The 16130-nt window shown below is 41.5% G+C and overlaps 2 protein-coding genes across 2 annotated transcripts in view; one reads left to right on the top strand and one right to left on the bottom strand.

Moving 5' to 3' along the window:
- Nucleotides 1-1760, bottom strand: part of LOC118334654 (alpha/beta hydrolase domain-containing protein 17A-like) — a 7996-nt gene extending 6236 nt beyond the window's left edge. Inside the window, exons 1-3 of the mRNA XM_035670664.1 lie at nt 1561-1760; nt 731-816; nt 8-224 (exon numbers count right to left, since the gene is read on the bottom strand). Coding sequence (XP_035526557.1) covers nt 8-221 — 214 coding nt within the window. The 5' untranslated portion in view covers nt 222-224; nt 731-816; nt 1561-1760. The remainder of the gene's footprint in view (nt 1-7; nt 225-730; nt 817-1560) is intronic.
- A 1362-nt stretch (nt 1761-3122) lies between these two features.
- Nucleotides 3123-16130, top strand: part of LOC118334653 (semaphorin-6B-like) — a 29936-nt gene continuing 16928 nt past the window's right edge. Inside the window, exon 1 of the mRNA XM_035670662.1 lies at nt 3123-3714. The gene's annotated coding sequence lies outside the window, so the exon portion shown is untranslated. The remainder of the gene's footprint in view (nt 3715-16130) is intronic.

Raw genomic sequence — 16130 nt, 5'->3', positions numbered from 1 at the left:
CCAGTGCCCAGTCGGGAACGTAGTCCTGGGGCTCCAAGAGAAGGCACTGCAGCCCCGGAGCTGGATCCAGAAGCAGGTCCAGCTCCAGAACCTGGATCTGGGTCAGGGAGAAGGGCGTAGGTGGGCTCTGGAGGGAGGAAAGCCAGTTTGGCTGCAATGCGGCTGGGGCAAGGGGGGCAGCAGAACAGGCAGCATAGCTCTCGTATGGACAGACCGTTCATCTTCTGGTAGAAAAATAAACATGGTAGACGGAGTAATTAGGTGGCAGCAACACAGAATAAACAGCATGCCAGAAGCAAACCCTTTCACCTCTGATTCACAGCAGGGTTTCCCTCAGTTTGTTTTACATAGGAGGCGCCTCACCTTGCTAAAATAAAGATCACCTCAACTGTCTTCTGAATAAAAGGTTTTACGAAATATAATATTATGCTTATTAAGCTTCTACGTCACACAGCAAAGGACACATATTTCATTAATGAGGTGAATGTTTCAATCATAATCTCAGGTAACTCAATTGATCACAAGATGTGATGCGTCTGCAGGTTGAGCAGGTGACTCGTTGCTTTATCACATCCTAAGTTTGCTTTGCAGTTAATAATCAGAGGAGAATATTGCAAAGTCAGTACATCGTCTTTACAAGTAAGGAAATGTAGAGGTAAACAGCGGTTGCCACATCGCCTAAACGACTTCCTGGGGGAAACCCTGCACAGATATCCTGTTATGAACGTACCTGGATTCAGAAATCCCTGGGTCTTGAAATGAGCTGGCACACAACAGTGCCAAGGTTTTCTGGTCTAGTCACTTAGCCAGCTGGGTCTTGATTAAAAAAAAAGAAATGAATACACATTAAAATGGCTTGACATCATGTGGCAAAACACTGTACATGAGGACGTATAGTCAAAGGGCATGACCACTCAGCTGGCCTGGTCTGTTAATGAAAGCTCTTATATGATGATACAAAGTGACATGATGAATATTAAGAAGCCCAGGCTTTATAAGTTACAGCTCTTGGAGCCAAATCAAATTACACAAACAATGGACGAAGGGTAAACAGTCACCTGGCATCACAGCTATGAGGAAGAGATAAAGGACTGCATACAGGAGTTCAAACGTCAGTTGTTATTGTCTTCATTTTACAGCCTGCTCATTGTGGCACAAAGTTGCAAGCCTTTCTGCACGTTACTGAGGCTGCTAAAACCTCACCGTGGGATTAAAGTGATTCAAACGGACATTGTTGACTAATTACAACACCCCCTCAACACAGAGCCAGGGCGACAGGGAGCGACTGATGTGCTAACGGTAGCTACATGGTTAACAACGATATTAACCTCTAACGTTAGCCAGTGATGTGGGCACATCCCGGGAGCTGTACGGTGACACGGGCATTCATGCAGCTGGAAGGGGAGATAAGCGACCTGTTACCGCCGTTATTAGACACCACCCGCTGAACAGCTCAACGCCAGCTATCGGGCACAATACCATCACTTATCGTTAGCGGGGCGACCAGCTAGCGGCGGCGGCTAGCTCGCTACCTCGCTAGCCTCAAAGCTAGCTACTTACCGATTCACAGTATGTTGTCAGGCAGGCTGGTGTGTCCCGATATGTACACAGAAGCAGCACACGACTCCGAATGTCCTGCTTGTGTCTTGACATGGATGGTTTCCCTCAAGTGTACTGACAGATGTCGGTGGCTAGCTAGCTGAGATTCATGGCAACCAGATTTTTTTTTTTTTTTCTACTACTGTCCGACTAAACCCGGAAGTGACGTAAGGGTCTATTCCATTTCAAAACTTTATTACAATGTGTCCGGATATTATTGATTTATCAGCGCGTTTATATCGCACACATCGGGTACAAATAGTGGGGGACATATTTACTGGGTTGTGTGTAATGTACACAATCTGAAGCCAGACAGTTTTGTTTCCTTAAAGGTTATTATAGCTGATGGTGTAACAGTTATAGCGGGTTTTCTGATGGCTTTATTTGTTATTCTGACATAAAACATCATATTATAGGATGCAATATGACGCAGAATAACAAAAAAATATATATATCTTGTTTGTCTTTTATATCCACTTCAATTTAAATGTTTAAAACCTTATCTAGTGGTATATTCACTTTGTTTATTAAATAATCTAATACTCCATTATAGGTAAAGGTCCTGCATTCCAAACCTTACTTAAGTATTATCAGTAAAATGTATTTGTATCAAACGTAAATGCCCTCATTATGCAGCAGAACGGCCCTTTCTCGTGTAATATTACTAAAGATTAAATTATTTGATTAATACTACTGTTATAAACAGTATTTAATGGTAGGCTATAGTTGGTCCACTGGGAGTTTCTTTTAATTACTCCATATACTGCTGGCAGAATTTCTACAATAGCACTTAATAATAATGCATCATATTTTAGAAACGTCGAGATATATTAAAGCAAAATCTATCTTTATGTGACTATAACTGTGCAATTAATATAGTGAAGTAAAAAGTACAATATTTCCCCCTGAATTATAGTGGTGAACGAGTAGAAGCAGAAAAGTAATTATCATAAAAAAGGGGAATAAATAGAAGCCATTCTTAAAATTAATAAACTGATATTCCCTGGAGTGCACAAAAAACATGAAAATAAATCTGAACGGAGAATAACCCTTTATATTTTGCACATAGTTTCCAGGATGCACCTACTCCAGTAGTTTTTAAAGTACTGGTGACAATATTAATGCTCCGGACCTCTTTCTATTCTATCTTTTAACCTAATAACTTATCTTTGTTTTCTTTTTTTAAGATGATAATGCATTTTCTGACCGCTGGGCTATTGGTGATTAAAGTTTTTTTTATATATAAATTATTTATTNNAAGATGTTGCCTGTAGGGTATTACTCCCTTATGCAGCTTTATGTTTAAGGCCTTTTAACTCACTACTCTCCCGTACATCATCAAACACGTATTTCAATGATGGCTTTACACAGAAGGTTAGTTTGTGTGTGTGTGTGTGAGAGAGAGACGAGAGAGGAGAGACAGAGAGAGAGAGAGACAGAGAGAGAAGAGAGAGAGAGAGAGCAGAACAGAGAGAGAGGTCCTCCATTCATCATTGATCCACTGCAGGACTGTGTTTCAGGGGGTGTGAATTATGGGCCCCTGCTGTCACTGTGACTGCTCTGCGTTGGACATTTCACCTCGCCACTGTAAATTTAAAAAGGGGATTACATTTTGCTGACTACTGATTTCAAAGCCGTATAGCTTGACCAAGTGCAGACAACTGGCCGGTCCCCACTGACAGAAGACTTAATACAGTCCGCAATTGCAGGATTTGGGATTTTGCAAGGGTCTGAACAAGGCTACCGGGAAAGGAAAAAAAACGTACCCTGGATCCCAGAAAACCTCAATAGGTTGCCGTTCACATATTTAGACCACGGACTAGTTCTCTCCAGGGCAAATTTAAAAAAAAAAAAAAAAAAAACGTTTTGTAGTTGACTGGGCGTTTTGGACGCGCTCGGTAAACGGTGATGCTACGGCGACGCGCAGGAACCGTAGAGGGAAGAGACAGGTGAGGTGCGGCTGAGGAGCTGCTGTTATTTCAGAGAGGCTTTGGATACCGAGAGCCGTGGTATCCATCACCCCTTTCTCCACAGAGAGGAAGAAGAGCGACCGGAGAGGGCGAGTTGGCGACTGGCACCTGCCTCCTCCGCCTCCCTACCTGGCCATCTGGTGCGGTGAGTGTGCCAAATGGTGGGATTGAGAGATGGATATGTGTGAGGGAGACGGGGGGTAGGATGGGATGAACAGGTATATACAGCATGTGCGCAATTTTATTCCGGCCACCAAACGCGATGCTGCATTATTACTCCTCCGGGTGAGCCTAAAGATGTCTGTTTGGCATCGCCTGGACCCGTGTGGACTGCTCTTTGTGTCTGCTGCAAGTTTCATGTTTTTTTTATTTGCATATCATGTGCTTATCTTTGTTGCATATCATTGCTCTTTCACGTGTTGCATAGGCTCTTATCAGTGCTTATTTTCTCTCAGGTATAGATTTGAAGTGATGTCTCAGCAAAAAGAGCTCACAATACTTGCACATTATAACACTGCATTGCAAGGACGAGCACAAAGCCTGATTGAAATTCTTATTTAGATCACGACCCGGATCATAGGTCGTGATTTAAATGAGGCTTATTGCTTTTAAGTGTTAGGTTTAATTGTGTAAATTCATATTCATTCATATTGTTTTATTAAATGGTTGCTTAAGGTTTCCTGTTAGAGTAAAGGTCACATGTGATGATTTGGAGCCCATAAAGTCAATTGATTATGTTATTACTCACTCACAGTGGAGAAACAGGAGTGGCATTATGGATGCACTGAGCACAGTGCTGTATATTTATGGTATTTTAATTTCAAATGGTTATTAGTGATTTAGGTGTAAATGCCCAATTATTTGTCTGTCTCTTAGCACTTTATACTTTTATTTGGCTGTTGTCAATAGAGACCCAAAGACGACCTGGAGAATGCTCGAGTCAAACTCTAAAATATGTCCTTTGTCCAAAATTTGTCTTGCACACAATAACTTGTCACCTAAACAGTGCACACTCACAACCTGCATGGCCCATGTTAAATGCTCACTCACTGCTGTCCCAAGTGATTTAGTAGTTATATGTAATTTATTGTTTACAACTTTCAATCCTTCACACTAAAAGCTATCGAGTTTCACAGAAGGACTATAACAGCTCCCAGCTGCTGCTGTTTATGTTTGTGTTTCTGTGTGAGTTGAAAGGCAAAAAGAGATGGAGACAAAAAAAATAGAAGGAGGAGGAGGGGAGAAGGAGAGAGAATCACAGACAGACAGATTGCTGATACAAAGACTAAAGTGTGGCAGCAATCTGGCATATACAGTAGGCTACAGGGGGGATAGGCAGAGGATGTAAAAGGCAGAAAAAGAAATTATGGAGTACAGAGCTTGCAGAGTGATCGAGCGTTGTGGGAGAGGGGCTGCAGACAGCAGTCTGAGCGGGTGTGAATGGTCTCCCTGTTATCCCTGCTGCCCACACAGACAGCCACACAGCAGCCGTGTGAGCAGGTGCTAACCCCACCACACAGCAACCGCAGGGAACAACAGGTGCAGCCACTGTTTCCTTCAGCCTTCTTCCTTCGGAAGGCAGTCTAACACCCGCCCATCCCGAATATACAGCAATCCCAAAGCCTTCTCACAGTCAAAACACCCACAGCCAATACTGAAGGGAACCGAATGGATACTTCAAACTACATTTTGGGAAAATAGCACGCAAAGGCCAGGCTTGAGTAATTCAATTAGAAAATGAATTATGCCGCAAACAAAGTTGGTAACCACTTGAAGCAAAAAGGGCAGAGCAGGCTGCAGGTAAAAGCAATCTAAGAGAGCCTCGGGGGGAGACAACTGCCCACAGGGACATTTAATGAGCTCTATTGATCACATAGGACCCTATTCAATCACACATGCTAAGCTGCGAACAGGGCATCTCAAGCACGGGAAAAAAAATTAGGGCCTAGATTGGATTGCAGCATAAAGCAGCTTACCCACAAAGAGAGTAATGACGGCAGATTAGTTTGTTGGGGTTGCTAAGGAGCACGTTTCTAGAAATGTGTAGAATGACTGTCTGAGATCTCGTGTTTGTGTGTGTATCTTTGTGTGTGTTAAATAGAGTGAGGAGAAACAGACAGAAGATGTTGGAAGGAGAGACATGTTACCTAACAGCTTCTCTGTTCCTATCGCCAAGAGATCACGTCAAGCATTCGGCGACAAATTGCCTCTCTTTACCTCTGGTACACAGAGAGGGACATTGAGTGACTCAAACACTCCTGGGCTCACTCAACCTTCAGTTTTCTGTTTCTACTTTATATCAGATAATAGGGTTGATTTGCGTCTTTCACATAGAACATAGGTTTTGAAGCTACCAAAAGATTTTTTTTAATAACTTGTTTTTCTTAAAATTTCTGTCACCCGCTCTAACCGATAATCACTGTAGATTTCCTCTTTTTAACACAGTCTGGAGGTACCTCCCACTCACTGTTCTGCTTATATACGAAGGAATGTTAATGTACGCTCTTATGGTGTTTAGATGAACTTTGAGTAACTTTCAAACTTCCTGTATCAACTCCCAATAGCCCCAAAGTAACCACTGCGCTCTGCAACAGAAAGTAGACAGGATTATACTCTAATCAGATCATGCAATGATGCTTAGTTATGATTATTGCCAGGAGATTTGAAAGAATGTTTATTTTCCTCAAAAGCAGCCCGTTATGGTATATTTTTGAAGTTCCAGTTTCACGCCTAGTGCAGTGTTTATCCAGCAGTAGGGTTTGGTGAGTTTCTTTAGAACAAAATCAGCACTTGAAAAGGGTGTTGAAGTCCGCCGACCTCAGGGCAATGAGATCAGAAGGAATCTGGCCGAGCAGGCATCTGCTGGGTGACCCATTCCAGCAGGGCCCTCAGTGTGGGCCTCAGGGAGTCATTGTGCAGGATTATGAGGGCCAGAGGGTCAGGAGTCACGCAGGCATACTTTCTTTGCTTGTCAGAAACTAGTTCTTACTCTAAGACTGGTATTTAAAATAAACTCTTCTATGCAAAACATTCTGTGTTCATGTGAGAGGCTTTCAGGAGCCTAACTGGGCTTTTTAGACAAGTCCTTCCAGATGTTGAAAAGGAAAGGAGCAAGATAATGGGTATCACTAAGCCGAGTAGCTTTACCTGCCAAACTCAGCTGTAAATTGTCCACGGTGTCATAAACTGCACAAGATAAATGATTTTCAGGTGGCCAAGGTGGCTGCACCATGTGGATTTGGTTGCTGTATCAGCCACATATACCGTGTCATAATACTTTGCAGTTCAGTTTCAATGTAAAAATCCCTCCTAAGTTTTACAGTGGCTGTGCATCTTCAGTTTTATGACTCTCTGTCTTCGCTGATCCCTCTCCTGAGGTGCAGCCTCTTTTTTATTAATCCCTGTGCACATTGTGTGGTCTCTGCACATGCTGTTATGTGTGTTCATCTTGCAGTGTATTGTTCTGTACACTGTGTCACCATAACAACATCCAAGGGTCAGGCAGTTAGAAGCATGTTTGACAGCATGTTTAGGGTACACACATGCATGTTTTATGTGTGTATTTGTTGTTGAAGTGTGTGTGTGTGTGTGTGTGTGTGCGTGTGTGTGTGTGTGTGAGAGAGGGTCATAAGAAGTATGACTCTCAAATGAATCTTTTTGCATGCAGCTGGTCCACCTGGTTGGGAGTGATATCACAGCTGTTTCAACATAGAAAGATAAAGGTGGTCTAATCTTTTACCTTCTGTGATCTCATTTACATCGCAAAATTGCAAAGTGAGAAAATGACCCTCCACTTCATGCTTTCACTGAGGCACTTAAACACATCGACAGACACACACAAACACACCACACACACACACACACACACACACACAAACAAAATAAGCAAATAAAAAAGTAACCTTTTCTCAAATGCCACTGCTGAGGCACTTGACTTTTTACTTCTTTGCGCAAAATGAATGGAGGTATATATATTTCTCGGGTGCTTGGTCTATCTTCTCATATTTTGCTGCTTTTGTTGTCCAACAAATTCAGCGAAGACCTAAGCCAGCGGCAGGCTTTAGTTATGGCAGCTTAGCCACAGGGATTTGGAGACTTTTTTATTGGGAGATAAAGGAACATCCGAGTCCTTTGTCTCCCAGCTACTCGAGATGGTTTTGTAGCCTGATGAAGCTTTGTTGTTGTGGCTAATCTTTCTCCTTCCTTCATCTTGTCCTCTTCCCATACCCATCCCTTCTATGCAACAAACAGAACTTTTCTCTTTTAATTATGTCTTTTCATCTGGCGCCCAGTCACAACTGAGAGCAGAGGAGCAGAAACACAATTATACCTGTGAGGAGGAGAGAAAGCCCACATGGGAGGTGTTGTCTCTGTGTATGGGTGTGTGTCTACTGCAAGTGTGTGTCTGTGTGTGCATGCATCATGTGCATGCGTGCACATGTCAATCCATCAGCAGGTTCTTTGGTATTTTGATGTCTGCTGTTGTGTGTAGACCACCTATTGTGAGCTGTGATCCTCTTAGCAGGCTTCTGCCAAAAGAGCTATATTTACCCTTACTAGTGATCACAGCACACAAAGAACAACACAACAAGAATATGAGCTACCTTTCAGCCTGTGCCTCCTTCAACGCCAGCGTAAGAGAAGCCACTAACAGCATATGAGATATATGGTAATGGCTGCCACGTTGAGACATTAGCACAGCCTATTTAGCATAGTCTTTGTTGAAATACAAAAATGAAAGGCAGGGAGATGCTGGGCTGTTGCACAGAAAGCAAACATACCAAAAATATCACCCAAAAATGTTTTGGGCTGGTATGACAATATGCTCATATGAAGAAAAACTCACATTTTTAAGCATTAAGATGATTCTTCTTTGTATTGTATAAATCACAAAAGTCAGTTTAAGACATGCTTAAGCAAAAGGAAAAGTGCTCCCTAGAGACAGGTGTCATGGATTACCTTGGACAGTACTAAGTGCAGCATTAACACTGCGTGGCAAAACAGAATAATATCAGTATTACAAGAACAAAAAAATCAGAGTCACTGTAATTAGACTGCATCTTCGATGCTGTCATACGTACTGGAGTGTGCGTGTGTTCGACTCTGTGCTCATAGTGTGTGTCTGAGTGCGTGCACTGCATACTCATGTGCTCGCCTCTAGCTCAGAGCTGTGCAGTGAATGTATATGTGCTTACTGCAGTCAAACTCTGGTTAGTAACGTTTGCCCTTGCTGCAGCTTTGTACAGCACCATAAATGTGTGTGTGTGTTAGTGTGTGTGTGAGTGGTGTTTTCATGTACATTTCCGTGTATTTGGGTCTCAGTGCAGCACCAGGCAACATACATTACCTGTTTTGTAGCCAAAATTTAGTCATTTGCAAGTGTTTGATTGCTGACCTGCATTTCTGAGCAAATGTGTTTATCCCACTGTATGTACATGTCCATTATCCATGAGCTGATAACTCGCTGCATCCATAGACTACTGTGTGTCTGTCACTAGCAGCAATTTGGCTTTAGGCAGAAGGCCTGATTGGGGAAGAAGTCTAAGGGGAGATGGAGCTCTCTGGCTAGACTCCAGCTCTGTCCATCCTATTTTAATTACCTATGGCACTCACCCAGGGGAATATCTCCCTTCCTCTGTGCCTCTGTTTCTTCTCTCCTCTCTTCCTTCATCTCCCTTCTCGCTCTTTTACCATCTTCTCTTTTCATCTCGCCCTTTTGTTCATTCACTCTCACCATTTCTCTCTTCTTTCTATCTTTTTTCCCCTCTTGCGCAAATAACCTAACAGGCAGCACACAGCTGCTTCAAATGCCTATGCATAGGTAACCTTAGCATTAGCATATAAATGGCCCTGTAGATTGAATAGTATTTTAGGATATTTAACAGCAAAAGACAGATTCCCTTAACTCTGATTAGACCTGGTCTGAGGAGACAGGCAGCCACTTGAGGGAATATCGCCTCCACCTCGATAAGATAAAGACTTGACACAGTGATTCCACTGCTGAAGAGAGCATGATTGTGTGTGTGTGTGTGCATGTGTGAGCATGTGCAACAACACATTTGCTCTTCCCTGTGTTTGTATATGAGTGCATGTAAACAGGTCTGTCTATTTGATCTATCCACCTATCTGTTCATTTCTCTTCACTCTGACCTGTTTGCTTTGACGCTGTGTGGTTCAACCAGTAAGCTACTGAAACCTGTAATGAGAGTATTTTTATACCACTAATAATTATGATTCCCACAGCAACAATTTTGAACCTGAATCAAACTCTGAAGCCCCAGCCGACAATGCGGGCATGTGTTTCATAAAATCACAGTTAACGCTACATTAATGTGTGGACAACAATTACAAACTGAGATTTTATCTTTAAAAAATTCTCTGACAATGTGAAATTAAAGGAAATACTTTGACGTTTTGTGAAATATGCTCATTAGTTTTCTGGTACAATGAGAAGATTGATACCACTGTCATGGCTATATGAAGCTGCAGCCAGCAGCCAGTTAGCTTAGGTTTGCACGCTAGCCTGGCTCTGTCATAAGGTTAAAAATATCCTCGTACCAGTGACTCTAAAGCGCACTAATTAACATGTTAGATCTTGTTCGTTCAATCCGCACAAAAAGTGTAACGATAATGAATTTTAGTTTTACTTCTCTTTCATTTTACGGGAGATTATGTGCAAGACTATTTTGTGGCTGAGAGCTGTTGCCAGGCAACCATTGAAAACTCCAGGAAGCCACTGCTCTAAGCCAGAGTTGTCTTTTTCTTTTGAGGTGCTTGTAGGTGGATTTTTTTTATCATCTTCAGAGCTAGGTTACCTGTTTCTCCATGTTTCATGTCTTTGTATTAAGCTAATCTAACTAGCCCCTGGCTATAGACATCAGAGTTATATCAATCTTCTCATCTGACTCTCCACCAGAAAGCTACAAAGCATATTTCGCAAAATCCTTTCATAAGGAAGTTTCACAATATAGTTAAGAGCTAACAATGCTGTTAGTACTGCATACCGGTGCATACTGCAATTATTACATTGTGCTTTTACCCCTGTGGATTCTATTATATACAGTCAATGTTTAGACCCATGTGGTAGTCATACATTGTTCAATCAAGTGGCAATCTGGTCAATCTGAATGCTGAAACCAGCGTGAAAGTAATAATATTTCTAGTTAGTTTCTTAAAAAAAAAATATTAGACTTAAAAAAACACCAATCCCAAACACAAGCTTCAAAATATACAGGTGAAGTAACAGATGCTCTGTCCATATTTATTCTGTTTTCTGTCAAATGTTTGAGTCTTGTTTACACTTATTTTGTGTGAAATGCGTCTTGGTACATAAAAGGATATATACGATTTTCTCTCCATGGCAGTTTCACAACCTGAATGTGAAGTAAATTTGAAATAGCTGCTGTAGGTATCACATCGATCGGATCCTTTAACTTGGGAACTCACTCTAACTTTGCCTTAAAGCTTGAGGCGAGATGGGAGTAACCGCTGTTACATAATCATAATGCACCTCCTGGTGTTGTTCATGGACAAGCTATGAGAAATTTATTTTGTGGAGTCATACAGTGTTTGTCCAGGCTTTACTATCTGGTTATCTGGACATAGCGCTGTACCATAGTAAAACCTGTAATATGGTTCCGTTTTGTTCACGGCCTTCCCATTTTCAGTGGAAATCTGTTTTAAGTCTGTTAATGAAGCTTTAGTGCTTGTAGGGTGGAGTACTGATGTGTGAAGGTGACCCACTTCTCCCAGTTTAGCCCGTGTCTGTGTTTCCACCCTCAGGCCATCTTACTTTATTCCGGGCTTTAACCTGCATACTGTCCTCAAGGAGCGAGTGTGTTATAAATTAAAAGAGGGTGTAAAGGATTCTGTTTCAGTCTTCATGCTGATATATCATTTCTTTCTTCTTCTTTTGACAGTTTACACTTTTGAATCTAACTGTAGCTTTCTTTTCTTTCTTTTTTGTTTTGTTTTGTTTAAAATTAAATAATAGCTGAATTAAATTGTCATAATAATCCAGCAAAGGAAGTCTCAGAGCTTCCACTTACAGCAAGCATTAAAAAAAAGAGAGTTATCTTCACACATGCTTCTTCATATAATAAAGTTTGTGACATTATAGCTTACCTTATGTCCAGTAAAATGGTTCTTTTTAATGAGTGTCTGAATGGTTTTACACAAACATGGAGCAATGATCACCCAGTCAGCTCATTCAGGATTAAATATTACATCTTTGAAGGGGAAACCTGCATGAAAAAAAGGCTTAACACTAAGCATCGTTTCCAAGTGAATGATTAATGCATGGTTGTGTTTTAAATGAATATTTTCCATTGTTGACCTATTGATTTCAAATGAGATATACTGTCTTGCCGGTATGTGGATAATGTGGAGACAAAATGCTTGCAGCTCCCCCATCCCCCTCCTTGCTGAGAGAGAGGGGACCCCCACCTCCCTATATCTGTGTCCATGTACGTGTTCATGCACACTCATATGAATGTACGTGGATTTGGGTTCATGCTTAAGTGTATGCATCAGTGTGTGTATGCATGTGTGTATGCTCACACATATGTGCTTGTGTGTGTGTGTTAGAGGGCGAACCCGCCCTCCTCGCTTTTACATCTACTGCAATAGAACATCTCTGCCTAGCTTTGCTATTGGTTGCTACGGTAACAAAGGCACAGAGTGGAGTGGCTGCAGCAGCTAAAGAGAGAGCGAGAGACAGAGGGAGAAAACAGAGAGAGCGAGGGAAAGATTTTTGCCTGTAGCCCTAATCACAACAACAGATTTAACGAAATGCATCAGAAAACACAGTTCAGATACAGTGGCGAGCGAAATGTCAATGTCGCGGAAAGATGTGTTTAAATTTCGCTCCAATTTCCAAATTTGTCCGGTTTCTGTCACACATATGAATGCACACACATATCAAAGGATTAATTAATGGCTGTACTGTAGTAGGGTACAGCACAGGTCAGGGCTCAAGCATCTTGACATCAGTGATGTTGGGTTTTGTTAGCAGTGTATCTGTGCCTTCAGACAGACTGCTGAAGCCTTTTGTATTATCATTATTTTGTATGTCTCAGTGTTTCCGTCGTGGTCAGTATAAGCCTCCTCACTGAGGACAGGGATGGTGCTCTTTATTCAGTCTCTGTTTAGCAGGATGAGAGTGTATTGATCTTGCTCAGCAGCTTTAATAGTTGAGATGCCCTGTGCAAATATGAGTATGTCCAATATACACTAAAGGCCACTGAGGCATTTTAGAATGGAATAATGGGTAAATATTAGATAGATAATCATTAAATATATATCTTTCATATAGTTTGGGTGTATATAGAAATTCCAAGCATGCTGCTTACCCGCTGTCATTCCTGTCAGAACAGCTGAGACTGGAGAACAAGGGCACACTGGAGAAAAAGACTTTATGAAATGGAGCTCAGTCCCAGCTGATGAGGACAAAACATATGGACGGACTGATAAGAGGTGAAAGCAGGTGATTATGCTTCTTCAGATGACCTGCTGATTGGTTAATGATGTGAGTGTTAGCAGGTGATTTGCTAATGGGTTGCCTGATGAGGCTAGATTACACTGTGTGGCTGTCGTCGTCATTACATGCATCCCATGATAACCGTGTCACTGTCACACCATTTAATCCTATCACACCAACATGATCTGACACAAATAGCATAACACCCTTTCTTCTTTGCACGAGCTTGTCTCTCTTCCCTTGATTTCCTGATACTCATCCTGTCACCAGCGGTCTGTTTTTTATAGCTTGATGAGCTGGAAGTCTGTAGCAGGCGGTATCTCTTTTTCCTTTTTTTGTCTTTTACTCAGACCGTCTCTGTCTTTCATCCATCGTCTCTCTCTTCTGTCTTTCAGCTCAGCAGGGAAAAATCACAACCGTTGATAACCAAACGTCAAAGCACTGCCCCGAACCTCTTTTTATAGCCCAGAGCGTTAAAAATACTGCTTTTGTCCTGGCACTAGCCAGCAGCAGAGCTCTCATATGTTGGCCTTGGCCCAGATCTGATGGTTTATCTTATGGATCAATAACCTTAATCAATACACACTCTAATGAGGAGGTTCCATCAATGATTGGCCACAGGGTTTTGGTATGTAGCATGTGCAGTCTGTTTGCAAGTGTGTTGGTGCAGAGAGAGAGAAGAAGAAATAGGGATTCAGGCTAATAGTATATTTTACAACATGTTCTAGGACAGTTATATATAAATTGTTTTATAAATACATATAACTTGTTTTGTATGTATATCCACATGTTTACAATACAGGGCAAATATCTGTATATGAATGGGTGCAAGTAAATGGGACATTCTGACCATGAGTATGATATATTAGATAGGGAAAGAAAGTTCATATTAATGGCTTTTGACACTCCTAGTATTATTTTTTTGTCATACTTTTGGAACTACAATTTCCATAGTGCTTGGGGGATGTAAACAGGAAGTTTAATGTCACCATGAATTCAGTGATACTCCCACAGCCTCTTTTAATCCATATTTGTTTACATTTTGGCACCATTAAAAGTATGCTCAATTAGCTATTAGCAGTTCTTCCTGTCAGTGTACCCATTGATGTATAGGTAACTATCACCATATTACTTTGTTACTGAAGAAAACTTAAAAATGTGATGATTTTCAGGAAAGTCCTGACTAATCAAGAACATATTTTTTCTCCTAACTCCTAAACTGATTTATGGACATTTAAATATGCAATTGACTTTTTTGTCACAAACTGCGCCACTCGGTAGCAAGGGGTTAATGTGACAAAGCTGGTCCATAACCATAAGATGCCTAATCTCACTGCAGCACAGGTTTCATTTAATTCCAGCCATCCACCCCTCCAGTCCACACACAAGACCACAGCATTTCATTTTAGGTTTAAGCATCAAATTTGGATCCCTCTAACGAAATGAGGTTGACCTTAAACCTGACTCAATCAGTTCTAGCTCAGGGAATCCCAATGGAGAGCCAGTCGAAACAAGCCTTCCACCCCCCCTTCAGGGCTTCTCCAATGCTTCTGATGAGGAGAAGGCTTAGAGATGTCAAACCTGCAATCTCTGGGCTAGAATTTCATTTGAAGTGGCCCCCAGTGTATAGTATATAACCGACATTGCCTCACTGATGTCTTCAAACAGCTTGTCACTCAAACGCATGCAAAGTCTAAAGTGTTGGCAACACAGGTGAATGTGCTTATGTATATGAGTATGTTCGTGTTACATCTGGGTGCATCTGTGTGCTTCAAATAGCAGTTGTCATCACCTTAGCAACTAACACATCTACCTCTCTACCTGGTGTTCTATCTTTGAAAACAGTCAAGGGGTTTTTTATCCTGGCACAGACAAGCCGGGAGATATAAAGAAAGAGAAATGAAGGGAGGAGGTGGGTGATGGAGGGAGAGAGAAGGATGAAAGGAAATAAGCGGGGGTTGGGGGGAACATGGTATTCAGGTTGATTTGATGCGAACAGAATTCATATTGCTCACGTCTTTTTCTTCAATCTCTATAAACTCTCTATTCATTTGTGCTCCATCTAACTCCATGTTTTCTGGGTTTTAGCAGCACTCTCAGCAAACCAAGACAAAACCCAAGTACTCCACCCTTTTTTGTTCTCCTCATTTGTCTTGTCTTTTCTTTCCTTCTCTTTATATCTCCTCTTCGTTTTCAAAGTATTCTCACATCAAAGACAGTCAGTTCGCTTTGCCAAGCAAGCTGTGTTGCTGAGCCACAGGCATTTTGAGTAAATGCACAAAAAAGCTTCTACATTTAAACATGTGTTTGATGGTGTGGCTGCCACAATTTATGACTGGTAGTAACTTATGTGCAGCAGTGTTATTCCACTGTCTCCACTTTATAAGTGAAAGAGATGCTGATATACAACGTGGGGCTTTGTTTTGAACAGTTTGACGACCTTTACATGGATTTTCTTAGCCACGCTGTTGGTCTGTCGGTCCACCACTTTAGTCCAGACTAAACTATCTCAACAACTATTGGATGGATTGTACAAATATTCAGTTTAGTGATCCCCCGACTTTCCTTCTAGTGCCACAGTCAACAATTCTATTTATCCAGTAATATCTGCTAAACTAATGGCATATATAACAGCTGGACTTTGTGTTTAATGCTAACTGGCAAATATTAGCATGCTAACATGCTCAACTAAGATGGTGTACATGGTAAAGATGGTATCTGCCAAACACCAGCATATTAACATTGTCATTGTGAGCCACATGCATGACTGCAGGCTCTTAGTCCTGTTTATGTATTAGATCAGAGAGAGGATGTGCCTTCCCACCCAGGATTAACACCCAAAGGTATAAATGGTAGCACACACAGATTTGCAGGAAAAAGTTGACTAATCTCAATTACACCAGTTTATTTTGGCCGTGTCAGATAAACATGCTAACGCTACGGCCTCATGGCCTTTATCTTTTATGTACACCGATCAGCCATACCACAATGAGCACTGACAGGTGAAGTGAATAACACTGATTATCTGGTTATCATGGCACCTGTCAGTGGGTGGGATATATTAGGCAGCAAGTAAACATTTT

Source organism: Morone saxatilis, unplaced genomic scaffold (assembly GCF_004916995.1).
Source record: "Morone saxatilis isolate NCDOM2014 unplaced genomic scaffold, NCSU_SB_2.0 Contig23, whole genome shotgun sequence".
Taxonomy (NCBI): Eukaryota; Metazoa; Chordata; class Actinopteri; family Moronidae; genus Morone; species Morone saxatilis.
The sequence above is the reverse complement of the archived record's forward strand: the minus strand, read 5'-3'. Positions and strand labels throughout refer to the sequence as shown.